Genomic DNA, 17,284 nt, shown 5'->3' on the forward strand with positions numbered 1-17,284 from the left:
ACCTGTTGGAAAAGTGACACGATTCAAAAGAGAACCTTGCATCCAATTCTCAAGTTTGTACAACCAGCCTCAATGGACTCACCAGATGGAATGACATTCTCTGTTCCTTTTGTGAAAGATACTGAGAGAAGCCCCATTAACAGGTAACAACTCTTCATAGACTTAGAATTACTTGACGCCGTTATCTATCTTGTTACCAGAATATAAGCTCTGGGATATTTTACTGCCTGTATCCCTAGTTCCTGAAATAGCATCTGGCACAGAGTAAGACTGAAAACACTTGCCAGTGAATGATCTTGGCTCACAGGCCAGACTCAGGGAATTGGCAAATAGGTTCCCACCACTTACTGAAAATCAGTCACACAGTTTTTAGATCAGTTGATTCCGGTTGTGCCTGTTAATATAACATTCAGTTATACACACACAGTAAAGATTTTTGGTATAAAAGTATACTGATAGGGCTTCCCTGGTGGCACAGCGGTTAAGAATCCACCTGGCAATGCAGGGGACACGGGTTCAAGCCCTGGTCCGGGAAGATCCCACATGCTGCAGAGCAACTGAGTCCATGTGCCACAACCACTGAGCCTGCGCTCTAGAGCCAGCGAGCCACAACTACTGAGCCCACGTGCCGCAACTACTGAAGCCTGCGTGCCTAGAGCCCCTGCTCCACAACAAGAGAAGCCACCGCAATGAGAAGCCCGTGCACCGCAACTAAGAGTAGCCCCTGTTCATCGCAACTAGAGAAAGCCCACGTGCAGCAACAAAGACCCAACACAGCCAAAAATAAATAAAATAAATAAATTTAAAGGTAGATGAAGGAAGGTACTACTTAAAAAAAGTATACTAATAAGTATCTGAAAATATCTGATATGGAACTTGTATCTAGAAAATATAAAACTGCTCTCAAGTCCAAGCTCTCTCTGCTCGCCAAACGACAGGCCAATAAATTGGAGACGAGTTGTTCGGAAAGCCGACAGACTGAGAAGGCGGCAGACTAAAGTCTCCAAATAACCATCTTATCAGGGTTTGGATGCCAGCTTCTTTTATAGCACAGAGAGGGGGAGGAGATGAGGAAGTAAAGTAAAAAAGGCCATAAGATTTGCAAATATCTCCTGGAATGGCCAGCCTCCGGGAGCGGATGTGTTAATTTCTTCTTTCTTGCAGCCATTCACAGGTCGAACAGGGTCCAGATGTTTCCCTGAACAAAGGCACTTCGATTTAACCTTCAGGCAGAGGGCAGGTTTCCCCAAGGCAGGCCATTATGTATAGACAGTATCCTTTTAGTGAACAAAGGCAACAGGAAGCAAAGGTTAAAGTAAAAGAAACAGATCCAACACGTAGTCAGTTTTGGCTCTTCCCTGTAAAAAAACCTCCTAATAAAAGGATAAATAGGGCTTCCCTGGTGGCGCAGTGGTTGGGAGTCCACCTGCCGATGCGGGGGACGCGGGTTCGTGCCCCGGTCTGGGAGGATCCCACATTCCGCGGAGTGGCTGGGCCCGTGAGCCATGGCCACTAAGCCTGCGCGTCCGGAGCCTGCGCGTCCGGAGCCTGTGCTCCGCAATGGGAGAGGCCACAACAGTGAGAGGCCCGTGTACCGCAAAAAAACAAAAACAAAAATTAAATGAGTACTTATCTAAATCCCTTCTTAGGAGATTTGCAGCATCTCAGGTAAACTTTCTGTAAACAGTATCAATATATAACGATTACTGTATTATTACTATAATAATAATATTATTATTGTCCTCACTTTACAGAGTTGAAATCAGAGGTTCTGTAAAGTTCTGTAAAGTGGAAGAGCTTGCTCTCTTTTAGAAAAGAGCATTGTCCTGTGCATCTGATTCTAACACTCCACCTCTTCCAATACATCCCAGACTGGGAACTGATACATCAAACACAAAAGACAGGTGAATTGATGGGAGGAGAGCCCAGGTGGAAGGATTAACGTGGGATAGGCTGACGGACACCTTCTGCTGTAAAATCGAGGCAGGATTGGTGAGAAGGCAAAGACATTATTCCAATAGAAGCAGGACTGTAGGTTGTAGGGATGTAAGTTAAGACTGGTAGTCAGGGACTTCCCTGGTGGCGCAGTGATTAAGAATCTGCCTGCCAATGCAGGGGATATGGGTTCGAGCCCTGTCTGGGAAGATCCCACATGCTGCAGAGCAACTAAGTCTGTGCACCACAACTGCTGAAGCCTGTGCGCCCCGTGCTCTGCAACAAGAGAAGCCACTGCAGTGAGAAACCCACACATCTCAACGAAGAGTAGCCCCTGCTCACCACAACTAGAGAAAAGCCCGTGCACGCACAGCAACAAAGACCCAACACAGCCAAAAAAAAAAAAGAAAAAAAGACTGGTGGTCAAAGCTATTTTCTGGGAACAAATGACTCACCAAAACTGTGTTTGTCTCTATCCTTTATCTATACTCTTTCCTGAAACACCTTTCTGCACAGGTATCTTAAAAAAATTTTTTTTATTGAAGTATAGTTGATTCACAATGTTGTGTTAATTTCTACTGTACAGCAAAGTGACTCAGCTATACACATATATACTTTTTTTATATTGTTTCCCATTATGGTTTGTCCCAGGGTGTAGACTATAGTTCCCTGAGCTATACAGTAGGACCTTGTTGTTTATCCATTCTATATGTAATAGTTTGCACCTGCTAACCCCAAACTCCCAACCCACCCCTTCCCCTTCCCCCTCAGCAAATGCAAGTCTGTGAGTTTGCTTCTGTTTTGTAGTAGATAGGTTCATTTGCTGCACAGGTGTCTTGAATGATTCCACAGAAGCAGTTAAGATTACAGGGCTTGACATAAGTTAGACCCCGTTTCAAATATTGAGTCACCTCTTAGCACCCCAGGCAAACACATTTAACTCACCTGTAACTCTGTTTCCTCCCTTGACAAACACCCTCAGGACCATATAGCACTTTGATGGCTGTAAGCCATAGTGAACATATTATTAGCAGAATTAAAAAAGGAGTCTTGTAAGATGTGGACCAGACATCAGCTGGTCTCGACCCTTTGAGTCAGAGCACCCCAATTCTGTCCTGCACTTTAGACCTAGAGATTAGGAAGCATTGAGAGCTGTACCGAAACACCCCAAACAGATATGTTTTGTGGGTAGATCTTTTCAGCAAAGCGGGGAAATGGGACACTTCCTTCTGTCTAAGGGTATCTTTGGTCTCTGGGCTCTGACTAGTCTAAATGGAGAGAGAGGGAGCACAGAGCAGGGCGCAACAAACAGTTCCAACCAGGAATGTAGAAAAACGGGGAGAGAAAGGTACCAGGAACAAGACAGGAGAAACTACTCACCAAGTTCACTCCTCGCCTCCAAGACCAGATCCCAACTGGCAACCACGTGGTGATGGGTCTTTGGGGAATCTTGGGCCGGTGACGTTGTTGCCGTCCATTGGCTGCCACGGCTCTAAATGGCCAGACCCAGGGTAGATGTGGAGCCGCTGCCTTCTGCACCTGCATGCCCCGCCCCCTTCCCACCTAACAGGTGAGGATGCTGCAGCACCCTTAGCACACCTGTGCCCAGGACCTCTACAGCCCTCACCTGGTTGTCCCAGAGCAATGATGTGTGTGTGAGTCCTCATTTTACCAGACCTGGCATTTACTGACCACTCTCTAATGATGCTGCTGTTGTTTGTTCAATTGACTTTCTCCATAAAACTCTCTCACCTGGAGTCCTGTGAACTCATAATATATATACCTGTTTGTTATCAAATGAATCTTTTCCAACATTCTAAAGTGCCCCTCTTCTCACCATTGCTAATCACCAGGGAAATGCAAATTAAAAATGCAATGAGATATCCCCTCACATCTGCCAAAATGGCCATCACCAGAAAGACCACAAGCAACAACTGCTGGACAGGGTGTGGAGGAAAGGGAACCCTAGTTCACTGTTGTGGGAATGTAAATTGGGCCAGCCCCTATGGAGAACAGTATGCAAGTTTCTCAAAAAACTAAAAATAAAACTACCATATGACCCAACAAGTCCACTCCTGGGTATATATCTGGAAAAAAACAAAAACTCTAATTCGAAAAGATACCTGCACCTCAACAGTCATAGCAGCACTATTCACAGTAACCAAGATATGAAGGCAACATAAGTGTCCACCAACAGAGGAATGGATAAAGAAGATGTGGTACATATATACAATGGAATATTACTCAGCCATAAAAGGAACATTTTGCCAGCTGCAGCAACATGAATGGACTTGGAGGGCATTATGCTAAGTGAAATAAGTCAGAGAAAGACAAATACTGTATTTTATCACTTATATGCAGAATCTTAAAAAAATGCAACAAACTAGTGAATATAACAAAAAAGAAGCAGACTCACAGATATAGGGAACAAGCCACTGGTTACCAGTGGGGAGGGGGAGGGGCAATAGAGTGGTGGGGGAGTAGGAGGTACAAACTATTTGGTGTAAGACAGGCTACAAGGAGGTAGTGCACAGCATGCGGGAATTTAGCCAATATTCTGTAATAAATGTAAATGGAAAGTAACCTTTGAAAATTGTGTAAAAAATAAAAATTTTTTAAAAGTGCCCATCTCGGTTAATAGCAACACCAGCTACCTTGTGCCTCGAGCCTCCACATTAATGGTTACCTCCCAAAGCAGTTCTTTCTCTTTTTCTGGCTTTATTGAGGGAATCATCAACGCTGTGTAGGCTTAAGGTGCATAACATGTTGATTTCATAGACATATATTGCAAAATGGTTACCACAGTAACAATATCTCCTACTTCAGTGGTTCCCAAACTTCACTGCAGGTTGGAATCACCTGGGGGAACTTTTTTTTACATCTTTATTGGAGTATAATTGCTTTACAATGGTGTGTTAGTTTCTACTTTATAACAAAGTGAATGAGTTATACATATACATTTGTTCCCATATCTCTTCCCTCTGGGGGAACTTTTAAAATCCCTCATACTCAGGCTGCACCCATTCCAATTAAGTCAGGATGTCTGGAGCTGGGAGCTAGGCTACAGCATCTTTAAGGATTCCGTGTTAATACAGTGTGCTACGAAGATGGGAAACCTCGATCATACTTTCAGCCTTGCTCATCTCAAGGCATATTCCCTCCTTGCTTTAGCAAAGTGGGGGTCTCCTAGGTCCTTCTGGGGAACGTGTCAGTTGGGGAGGTCTCTGGCTTTACATTGCCCACCTCTGAGCCTGCCCACCCCCGGCAAAGCATTTTGGGCAGCCTCACCTCAGTCACTGTGAATCCTTTTAGCAATGCATGACATGTGAAATTCTGGGCTCTGGAGAACAAATTAAAGCAAATTTTCACTTTAGAGTCCGACTTTGGATGGACATTTATTTCTGTCCACCCCTGAAGAATGGACTGGTGGTGGGGTTGAGGGTCTCAACTGCTCTGACTTTTGCAACAAAACCCCTTTAGAGAGTTGAGAAACCAATGTAGGTAATACCCGGTCATCACTTTGTGTAGAAAAAGAGGACTGTTTCAAAAGAAAATACTTGTATGACTGCTTTCTAGATCTTTGAGTTCTAAATGCTGCCCTAATACTTTAATCCTGTGCTAGATAGCTAGGACCTGAAAAACTGCAGTCTGGGGAATTCCCTGCTGGTCCAGAGGGCCTGGGTTCAATCCCTGGTTGGGGAAATAAATCCCACAAGCCACATGGTGCGGCCAAAAGGAAAAACAAGTGCAGCGTCTGCCCTGTGATGTGCAGTCTATTCCACAACGTTGCACAGGAGGCCACCTGCACATTCTAAAGCTTCTCAAGGTCCTGTGATGGGAGACAGAATTCAGGAAATTCTGGGAGACAGAATTCAGGAAATTCTGGGAGACAGAATTCAGGAGACAGAATTCAGGAAACCACCCTCTAGACCTTCCAAACTGGGTCCAGGTTCAGCCTAGTACACATCCAAGAGAAATTCGCTTTAATTTGTTTATTAATGGACTAAACTCCTTCAAAAAAAAAGTTGAGTCATACTTCACTTTTTATTTTTATTTATTTATTTTTAATTAATTAATTTATTTTTGGCTGCATGGGGTCTTCATTGCTGTACGCGGGCTTACTCTAGTTGCAGAGACCTGGGGTACTCCTTGTTGCGGTGCGCGGGCTTCTAATTGTGGTGGCTTTTCTTGTTGCGGAGCATGGGCTCTAGGTGCGCAGGCTTCAGTAGTTGTGGCACACGGGCTCAGTTGCTCCGTGGCATGTGGAATCTTCCCGGAGCAGGGCTCGAACCCGTGTCCCCTGCATTGGCAGGCAGATTCCCAACCACTGCGCCACCAGGGAAGTCCCACACTTCACTTTTTAAAAAAGAGTTCCTTAAACATGAGGTGATTTCCCTGTTCCATCATTTGCTGTATTATCTCCCTCAGAAATTTTCTTTGGACACTGTTTTTTTCCTATTTTTTATTATTATTTTAAAAACTTTTTATTTTGTATTGGATTGGAGTATAGCCAATTAACAATGTTGTGGTAGTTTCAGGTGCACAGCAAAAGGATTCAGCCCTACATATACATGTATCCATTCTCCCCCAAAGTCTCCTCCCATCCAGCCTGCCACATAACATTGAGCAGAGTTCCCTGTGCTATACAGTAGTGGACCCTCTTTCGAGGCAAGATGTTTTCCTTCATAACAGTTGATGTACAAGTCTATTTGTAAATAAACAACACTTGACAAGTTTTTGAATTGCATTCATGCACATTTTTAATTCAATTCTCACAATACTCCAGTAGGTGAGTCATATATTTCCCAGAGACAATATTAACATGACATATTCAACGACTTCCAGAAGCCAGGAGTAGAAGTGAGCTGGAACGCTGCTTACCGTGGTGCCCCCAATTCCGTGACTAATCTATGTCTGACACGTGACCTTCAGTATCTCCGAGGGAGCTATTTGGAGGTCACGCGTTACACCATTTCCCAGAACTAACTGAGCCATTGTAGACTCAGAAGGGCCCACAGAATAGGAAACCATTGCCCAATTTTTCATCAGGAAAAAATCATCCAGGGCGTCACTGGATCAATTCGTCCACTCTGCCTTATCACAGCACTCATCTTTCCAATCCTGAACTATCTTCAGGATTTTGTTGTTCACTACTGGGCCCTCCAGTCTTCTCATCATATCCACTCCATCGCTCTGTTTCTTCTCCCTGAGAAGGATAAGAATCAGGTTTGGTTCTCCTATGCTCAGTTTTCTTTTGCAGTGCTGGAAAATATGTAAAACCTCTAGGACAGAAATTTACCACCCATGAGATTGATATAGTAAGTCCCCTACATACGAACACATTCCGTTCTGAGAGTGCGTTTGTAAGTCCAATTTGTTCATAAGTCCAACAAAGTTAGCCTAGGTACCCAACTAACACAATCAGCTATATAGTACTGTACTATAATAGGTTTATAATACTTTTCACGCAAATAATACATAAAAGCAAAGAAAACATTTTTAATCTTACAGAACAGTACCTTGAAAAGTACAGTAGTGCAGTGTAAGAGCTGGCATACAGGGGCTGGCACTGAGTGAACAGGAAAGAAGAGTTACTGACTGGAGGAGGGAGAGGAGGTGGGAGATGGCAGAGCTGAAGGATCCTCAGCCATAGGAGACTGAGGGCGAGATGCACAACCAGTAGAGGACGCACGCACGAGACAATGTATGCCAGACAGGCATACACAGATGTGAATGCACGTTCACATCTCTGAAAGCTCGCAACTTGAAGGTTCATACGTAGGGGACTTACTGTAAATGGAATATTGCCTGCCGTATCAGTAAACAAAGGATGTCACAGTCATCAGTGATTGCAACCCAGTGGTGAGCTGGTGAGCACTGAGGGAACTCAGGAAGGAAACAAAGAACACCTGCCATCTAGCAGCCATCAGACTGCAGCCACTCCCCACGGTGAGCCCTGAGGGAACTCAGGCTGAGAAAACACAGGATACTGGCCCCAAGTAGCTGAGATACATAGCAAAGGAATGATTTCAGTGAGCCCAGACTCTTGCATCTTCCCATACATAGAAAAGTGCTATATGCCTTAACTCGAGGTATCTGCTTTTCTTTTATTAACAGTAATCTTTTGTTCCTACCACCTGCCCTTTGTTGCAATACTCCTATATATCCTAGCTCCCCCCTCACCTCCTCAGAGCAGTTTTCTCAGGGTTACTTGAGACTCTGACTCCTGGGTTTGAAGTCCTAAAAATTCCTACTGAATAAAACCTACCTCTCAACTTTTAGGCTGTGAATATATTTTTCAAGTCAACAAGCTCAAGATCAATGGTGCAGCTCTCAAGAGCTCAGGGATGAAGCCCAGGTGCCTTGGATCCACCAATTACAAGGTATGGCAGGTGACTCCAAGTGGCCCCAAAGATCCTTCTTCCTGTTATTCACACTATCATGTAGCCCCCTCTCTCACTGGGCTATAGTGGGTCTGTGTGACCGTTAGAGTAAAGCAGAAGGGATGGGTCTTTCAAGATTCAGTAATAAAGGACTGTGGCTCTGTTTTGGGCACTTTTGCCCCCCCTCTGCCCCCTTCTTCCCTCTCCCATCACTTGTTCAGGAGGGAGCTAGCTGCAACATTAGGAGCAGCCTTGCAGAGGGCAACTGAGGCCTCCTGCCAACAGCCACATGGGTGAGCTTAGAGGTTGGTCCTCCAGCCTCATCACCTTCCAGTCAACACCTTAACTCAGCTCGTAAAAGAGCCTGAGTAGAACCATCCAGTTAAACTGCTCCTGTATTTCTGACCTTCAGAAATTTTACAACAGCTGTGTGTTGCCTTATTAAGCATTGAGATACTTTGTTCCAGGGCAATAGATAATGAATACACCAGCTGTTTCCTATGACCTATACCCAGAATCCATCGATAATTGAGATCATGATGGTCTCAGGCACTGACCTTAGTGCCTTATACATGCACTTTCTTCCAATCCTCATAGTATCTCCTGGAGGAGGATGCCAACCCCAAATTACAGATGGAGAAACAGAAAGATCCACTAAGCCCTTCACAGCCACAGATCTGGTACGTGATGATAACACATTCATTTGTTTAAGACAGGAGAGAAGATGAAGAAACAAACAGTTTAAGAGCAGATGGCTACATTTTTACTTTTTTTTTTTTACAGTTGGCCAAGAGGCACATGAAAAGATGTTCAACATCGCTAATCATTAGAGAAATGCGAATCCAAACTACAATGAGGGGACCTCCCTGGCGGTCCAGTGGTTAAGACTCCGCACTTCCAATGCAGGGGGTGCGGATTTGAACCCTGGTCGGGGAGCTAAGATCCCACAAGCTGTGAGGCATAGCCAAAAATAAATAAATAAAAATTTAAAAAAAGCTGCAATGAGCTACCATCTCATACCAGTCAGAACGGCCATCATCAAAAAATCTAGAAACAATAAATGCTGGAGAGGCTGTGGAGAAAAGGGAACCCTCCTACATTGTTGGTGGCAGTATAAATTGGTACAGCCACTATGGAGAACAGTGTGGAGTTTCCTTAAGAAACTAAAAATAGAGCTACCATATGATCCAGCAATCCCATTCCTGGGCATATATCCAGAGAAAACCATAACCTGAAAGAATACATGCCCCCCAGTGTTCACTGTAGCACTGTTTCTGATAGCCAAGACATGAAGCAACTTAAATGTCCATCAACAGAGGAATGGGTAAAGAAGATGTGCTACATATATACAATGGAATATTAATTACTCAGCCATAAAAAAGAACGAAATAATGCAATTTGCAGTAACATGCATGGGCTGGAGATTATCATACTGAGTGAAGTAAGTCAGACAGAGAAAGACAAATACCATATGATATTGCTTATATGCGGAATCTAAAAGAAATGATACAAATGAACTGATTTACAAAACAGAAACAGACTCACAGACTTAGAGAATGAACTTATGGTTACGGGGTTGGGGGGAAGAGTGGGGAGGAGGGGTAGATTGGGAGTCTGGGATTGATATGTACACACTATACTTAAAATAGATAACCAACAAAGACCTACTGTAAAAAACAAACAAATATTTTTAAAATGCAAAAAAAAAAAAAAAAGAGCAGACAGTAGAATCCAGGTTTATTTTCTCATTTCACACGCAGGAGTCGTGGTTTGTCAGCCACATGAAGGAAACTATAAATCCCCAGGAGGGCTTCCCTGGTGGCGCAGTGGTTAAGAAGCCACCTGCCAATGCAAGGGACACGGGTTCGAGCCCTGGTCCGGGAAGATCCCACACGCCGCGGAGCAACCAAGCCCGTGCGCCACAACTACTGAGCCTGCGCTCTAGAGCCCGCGAGCCACAACTACCGAAGCCCACACGCCTAGAGCCCGTGCTCCGCAACAAGAGAAGCCACTGCAATGAGAAGCCCGCGCACCGCAGCGAAGAGTAGCCCCCGCTCGCAGCAACTAGAGAAAGCCCGTGCGCAGCGACGAAGACCCAATGCCGCCAAAAATAAATAAATAAAATAAAAAATTTATTAAAATAAAAATGCCCAGGAAAGGAACAAAGGTCGTTAGCAACATCTGCCGACAGCATTTGGGGTCCAGAATCTCACTGCTGCTGAGGAGGTTTCCTAGGGCTGTGCATCCCGCACAGGGAACCCAGCGGAGACTTACAGAGAGACCTCAGATCCCCACTTCCTCTTCCTGACGGCCTCACGCAGGTGGAGGATGCCCCCGAACCCGATGTCGTTCTTGCTCAAGTCCAGGTATCTCAGAGTTTGGTTGTTGAGGAGCACAGAAGCCATGGCCTGGCAGCAGCTGGAGGTGAACAGGCACTTGTCCAGCCTGTGGGAGAGAAACAGGCAGCAGAAAAGTCACCACATCCCTCCCCTGAGAGCTGAGCCAGCCTAGCTGCTCACAGCCTGGAAATCACACTCTGACCGGAATGAGTCATTTCATTCCAAGGAGCTTATTTTTCTTTTCAAAAATGTTATTTTATTTTGGAGTATAGTTGATTAACAATGTTGTGTTAGTTTCAGACATACAGCAAAGGGATTCAGTTGTACATACACATGTACCTATTCTTTTTCAAATTCTTTTCCCATTTAGGTTATTACAGAATATTAAGCAGAGTTCTCTGTGCTATACAGTAAGTCCTTGTTGATTATTTTAAATATAGTAGTAGGACTTCCCTGGTGGCACAGTGGTTAGGAACCCACCTGCCAATGCAGGGGACAGTGGTTCGATCCCTGGTCAGGGAAGATCCCACATGCTGTGGAGCAACAAAGCCCGTGCACCACAACTACTGAGCCTGCTCGCCTAGAGCCCATGCTCCGCAACAAGAAAAGCCACCACAATGAGAAGCCTGCACACTGGAACAAAGAGTAGCCCCCGCTTGCCGCAACTAGAGAAAGCCCGCGAGCAGCAATGAAGACCCAACACAGCCAAAAATAAATAATTTAAAAAAAAAAAACCCAAGACTAACTTTCTGGAGTAAAAGAATTGTGACCTCCAGAACTCCCTTCGAGTAATTATCAACAAAAATGAAATCCATTATCAGGACTAATCCTAGAAATTAAGGATGTAACATAATGTGATTTAAATGCTCTAGACTTATGTGATATCACTTATTTGTGCAATATTTATATATCACTTATATGTGCAATATTAAAAAGAACACAAATGAGTATATTATATATGCAAAATAAAAGTGAGGCAGGAGATAGATGGGTTCAAGGCTAGACATTTACAACTGGCCTCCTGTTTACACTTCCTTGGGTGAGAAGAAGGTGGGTTCCAGGCCAGACATTCATTACCAGCCCCCTGTTTACATTTCCTGAAGCAAGAGACAAATGGACTCCAGGACTACATATTTATGACCGGACTCCTGTCTATATTTCAAGATCTGCACCTCGATATAAAAACCAGTAACAGAAATAGGGTAAATAACTAGACACTGGACATTTTTATGGCAGGGACAGAGTGGGACAAGCCCTGTTGAAAGATCAAGAGGTTACGTATTTCCCATCCTTGGGGCAAGGGAGACATTGCACATGTGCAGAAAGGCTCCTTGGGGGTCAAAAAGGAGGGGCACCACCCCATAACATGTGATGCTAAGGCCCTCCCATAGGCCTCTGGGCTGAAATCCATCTTGGAAAAAAGTTGCACACGCAAGTTGGGGAAGGTCCTAGGGAAGGTCAGGTGTGGAAAAAGAAATCAGATAACTGGCCAAAGGTAAACAAAGACCCAGAAGAACTGCCGTTTATGAATGACTTAACCTCCTCATTGGGAAGGACACCCACACCCTTGCTCTCTGGGTGTGCGTCTCTGCCCTGCTTCTATCTTAACTAAGCAAACCGTTTCTGTGTGCTCTCCCACTTGTTGTTGTGCTATGTCTCTAATAATAAACTTTGTACCTGTTTTACAGGTTTCTTTTTTTGCCTCCGTGAGAAATGCATTTTTCACTGGGGCAAGAGCCAGCGGGTGTGGTGGCTGGGATTCCTGGTTTTCATCCAGGCTCCCCAGGTTCAATCCTTGGGCAGGGAATTAAGATCTCGCTTCACGCCACGCTCACTGCTGCCTCTCCTAGATCAGAAGCAGTCTCAGAGACATAGAAAACAAACTGGTGGTTACCAAAGGGGAGAGGGAAGAGAGGAGGGACAAATTAGGTGTACTGGATTAAGAGATACAAACTATTATGTATAAAATAGATAAGCAACAAGAACATATCGTACAGCATAGGGGATTGTAACCATTATCTTATAATAATGTTTAATGGGGGTATAATCTATCAAAATACAGAATCACTATGCTGTACACCTAAAACTAATATAATATTATAAATCAACTATACTTCAGTAAAGAATAAAAGCTAACATTTCTGAGTGAAAAAAGTGATCTAGACTTAGAACCCAGATCATACCAATAGTGAACAGAAAATGCAGGTAGGAAAGAGGCAAAAAAAAGTTGTACATGTATAACTGAATCACTTTGCTGTACATCTGAAACTAACACAACATTGTTAATCAACTATACGCCAATAAAAAAAAAACTCAAAAAAAAGTATCAACCTTTGTCATCAGAGATGTCTATAAATCTTTTCTAAATATTTAGGGTAACCACTAAAACAATTAAAAATAGGATGAATTCTTTCAAATCACTTGGCTAGTATGCATGTTAGCATAGAGACCTTTAGGAGAAGGAAAAAACATACACACAAAAAAGATTCCCTAAGAATAAACATTGATTTTGGAAGACTCACCATCTAAGGTATTAGTCTAAGATTAACAAATTCTTCTTTATCTTTCATTGAATGGAAGAATTTAACAATGGTCCTTAAACTCTAACATTCACAGGAATCATGGGAGGTGTTTGTGAAGCACAGACTGGGGTGTCCCCCACCCTCAGGGCACCACAAGATCCAGCAACCCCACTTCTGGGAATGGACCCAAAGGAATCGAAACCAGGGTATGGAAGAGATGCCTGCACCCTCATGTTCATAGCAGCACTATTCACAATAGCCAAGACACGGAAGCAACCTCTATTCCCATCGACAGATGAATGGATAAAGAAGATGTGGCACATACGTACAATGGAATACTACTCAGCCGATAAAAAGAATGAAATTCTGTTTGTGACAACATGGGTGGACCTTGAGGGCATTATGCTCAGTGACATAAACCAGACACAGAGAGACAAATGATGCAAGAATTTGCCTTTCTAACAACTTCCCTGATGAAAAGGTTCCTAGTCTGAGGACTGTACTTTGAGAACCACTGCTCTGAAGTTTCCAAGTCCTCCAACCAAATGGAGGGAACACCCCAGAAGTGCAAAACACACTCCCACATTCTACCCCAAGAGAATTTTACAGACACTCGGTCTCAAAGAAGGAAACGGGGACAACTTACTCAAGAATCTGTAGGCCAGAGTCAGGGTTCATCAGGGCCTGACAGAGTAGGATAAGCCCGTCGTCCTTCAGGCTGTTAAAACCAAGGTCCAGACTTCTCAGGTTTTTATTTTTATCAAGAGCAGAAGCCATATCCGGACAGCACTCAGAGGTCAAGGCACAATTTCTCAGCCTGCAGAGAAACACCAACCAAAACACCCTTAGCTTTCTTTCCCACCTTTTTTTTTTTTTTTGGTATAACAGCTTTATCAAGATATAATTAACGTGCCATATAGTTCACCCATTGGGAGTGTACACACCATTGGTTTTCAGTATATTTACAAAGTTGCACAACATTTACCATGATTCTAGACCATTTTCATCACCCCAAAAAGGAAAATGGTGTACCTTTTAGCAGTCATTCCCAATTTCTTCCCCCACCCACCCCAGCTCTAGCAACCACTAATCTGATTTCTCTTCCTGTCAATTTGCCTCTTCTAGACATTTATTATAAATAGAATCATACTATATGTGGTCTTTTGTGATTGGCTTCTTTCATTTAGCATAATATTTTTAAGATTCATCCACTTGGCATGTATTAATATATAGTTTGTTGCTTTTTATGGTTGAATAATATTCCATCATATGGAGAGACCACACTTTATCCATTCATCAGCTTTTGGACACTTGGATTGTTTCCCACTTTTTTGTTACTACAAATAATGCTGCTATGGAAATCCGTGTACAATTTTTTGTGCAGATTTTGTTTTTATTTCTCTTGCATGTATACCAAGGAGTAGAACTGCTGACTCATGTTACGTTTCTGTTTAACCTTTTGAGGAGATACCCGTCTGTCTTCCGAAGCAGCTGCACAATTTCCTGCTTCTTTTTGGGATCCTGAAAGCTTCAATGGGTTCAGGGGATATTGCGTGTCAGTTCGGCATTTCTGGTTTTACCAGCCAGCAAATTTCTTTACGGTTTAAGACAGTCTGAGTTTAATTTCTGTCAATGACAGCCAATGTGCCCTGATACCTAGGGGAAGTCATTTAAAGAATTCAGGATAGAGTGAGATAAACACCAAACAGGATATCACTTAGTATGTATGCTGGTCCATATCACTGAGGTTGATACACGACTCACGTCTGAGCAGAAAGCCAGGTCACATTACATTATTCTGATCTCAGAGGTATAACACTCACTCCCAAACTCTAGGAGTTAGAGGAATGCATTGGATCAGAGGTTCCCAAACTTTCTCCATTTATGCCCTCCTTAGCATCTCACTTTTTTCACATCATCCCTGTACTTCATTAAATTTTGCTCTGTGGAATTCCCTGGGGGTCCACGGGTTAGGACTCCAGGCTTTCACTGCCGCGGGCCTGGGGTTCAATCCCTGGTCAGGGAACTAAGATCCCACAAGCCGTACAGCATGGCCAAAAAAAAAAAAAATCTGTTAAAAAACATTCTTGCAATGCACTTGCTCTCGTGATCACAATTGCTAAAGACAGAACTTTGCAAAGATATGACATCATTGAAAGGAAAGTAGCACAACCTGATGTTAGAACAGAACTACCTCAAGCTAATAGTTCTTGCGGCGATGATGTCAGTATCTCTTACATTTAAAATATCCTGCAGCGCCTCTGTGAGTTCACCCCTGGGTACCTCGGCACACAGTTTGAGAACTCTGCCGCTAGATAATTTATCTCTGAAACTGAAATCATAACCACCTTCCTCTTCATTATGCTTTCTTCCAGTATCAGCACAATGCCTAATATGCAGTAGGCGCTTAAAAAGTATGTTGCATAAATGGACACACATATCACAGTTGCTCTCCATTGCCCTATTCTACTCCAGGAAGTTCCCAAAAGAGGACATTTGGGGACTTACACCAGCCTCTGCAGAGGATACTGAGAGCATTGCAAGGCATTCCAAAGCTGTTTCGCCCCATCGTCCTTCAAGGCATTTTTTGCCAAGCTCAAATGGGTCAGATTCTTGTTACTCGCAAGAGAAGAGATAAGACTTTTGCAGGAAAGTGACGTGAGGTCACAATTCTCCAACCTGTGGGACAGACACACACAGACAGGGTGCAATTTAAGTCATGCCTGTGACAGGATTTTCCTTGTCTCGTGCTGAGAGATGAAGATTTCAATCAGGGCTTTCCTTCTAAATGCAAACGCCTCATCCTACTCCTGTTACCAGCTCTTAGGGCTTCTCAGATTTAAGGGGGAGGATAGAACTTTGATGTGAGAAGCAATTGGGAATCAGGAAAACAGTTACAGAGCGGGATGAAGAGGGAAGAGAAAGGGACCAGCAATGACTAAACAGTAAATAACATATATGGAGGTGACCTGGGAAGAGACACCATCTCACAAGGTAAAGAAAGATAGAAACACGCACTGAAGACAGAAGCGGGCACTCGTATTAGAGAAACTAGGATGTATAGGAAGGTCCTGAAAACGTTTTCATGTGTGGTGAGGGAAGTGCAAACGTAAACAAGAAAGTATCTAATGTTGTAATAACTTTGTATGGTGACAGATGATAACTAGACTTATCATGGAGATCATTTTGTAACGTAGAAAAATATCAGGTCGTACACCTGAAACTCATATAATATTGTAAGTCAATTATACTTCAATTAAAAAATAATAAAGTGGTACTTGAGTCATAAATAAACAATAACATGTTATTTTCTGCTCAACAGATTGGCAAAAGCAGTAACAGTAACAAGAGTCGGATGAGAATTTGGAGTTGGGGGAACTTTCATACACACCGTTGGTGGGACTGCAAATTGGTACCAACTGTCTGGAAACAAGCCTGGTAGAACTGAAGATGAATGCTCTCCATGACGTGACAATTCTCCTAGCGTGTGTCGGTGTGTCAGTGCGTGTGTGTGTGTGTGTGTGTTAATAGCTCAACCCTCGGTGGCAAGTAAGATGGACACCTAAATTGTTGCACATTTATACAAATGTTATCATTCAGCACCAAAGAGGAACAGCCTACAGAAACTACAAAACACTGATGAAGACTAAAATGTCGGTTGATTGGAAAAAGCACACATGCTCAATGCGGCCACTTATGTGAAATTCAAAGCACTGCAAAACTGTGCTCTGTTTAAGGATCCATGTACAGTATTATCAGTGTAAATACAAATAAGGAGCCTGATCAACCCAATTCAAGACGGCTATGGGGGCGTGGGGGTCATGGACTTGGGGATCGATATGATCAGTGGGGAAGGAAAATAGTACGGTTAAGGTTCTATTTCAAAAACTGGATGATGGATACATCAGGCTCACTATAGTTATATATTCTAGGATATTAGGTGCAAATATGTACTTTTATGTAGTTCTGTCTCTCTGTCTCTGTCTGTCTCTCTCTCAGCTCAAGCCTTCATTGCCCCATCTATGTCATTAACGATCACGACTTAATTTTGCTCCATTATACACACATTCCCCCATTTCTGTTTTTCTCCTAGAAACACTCAATC

The 17,284-nt window shown here is 43.4% G+C and overlaps 1 protein-coding gene across 1 annotated transcript in view; it reads right to left on the reverse strand.

Moving 5' to 3' along the window:
• Positions 1-10,588: 10,588 nt before the first annotated feature.
• NLRP8 (NLR family pyrin domain containing 8) overlaps positions 10,589-17,284 on the reverse strand; it is a 51,912-nt gene continuing 45,216 nt past the window's right edge. Inside the window, exons 8-10 of the mRNA XM_060131980.1 lie at positions 15,688-15,858; positions 13,826-13,996; positions 10,589-10,763 (exon numbers count right to left, since the gene is read on the reverse strand). Of these exons, the coding sequence (XP_059987963.1) occupies positions 10,589-10,763; positions 13,826-13,996; positions 15,688-15,858 (517 nt within the window). The remainder of the gene's footprint in view (positions 10,764-13,825; positions 13,997-15,687; positions 15,859-17,284) is intronic.

Source organism: Lagenorhynchus albirostris, chromosome 19, assembly GCF_949774975.1.
Source record: "Lagenorhynchus albirostris chromosome 19, mLagAlb1.1, whole genome shotgun sequence".
Lineage (NCBI taxonomy): Eukaryota > Metazoa > Chordata > Mammalia > Artiodactyla > Delphinidae > Lagenorhynchus > Lagenorhynchus albirostris.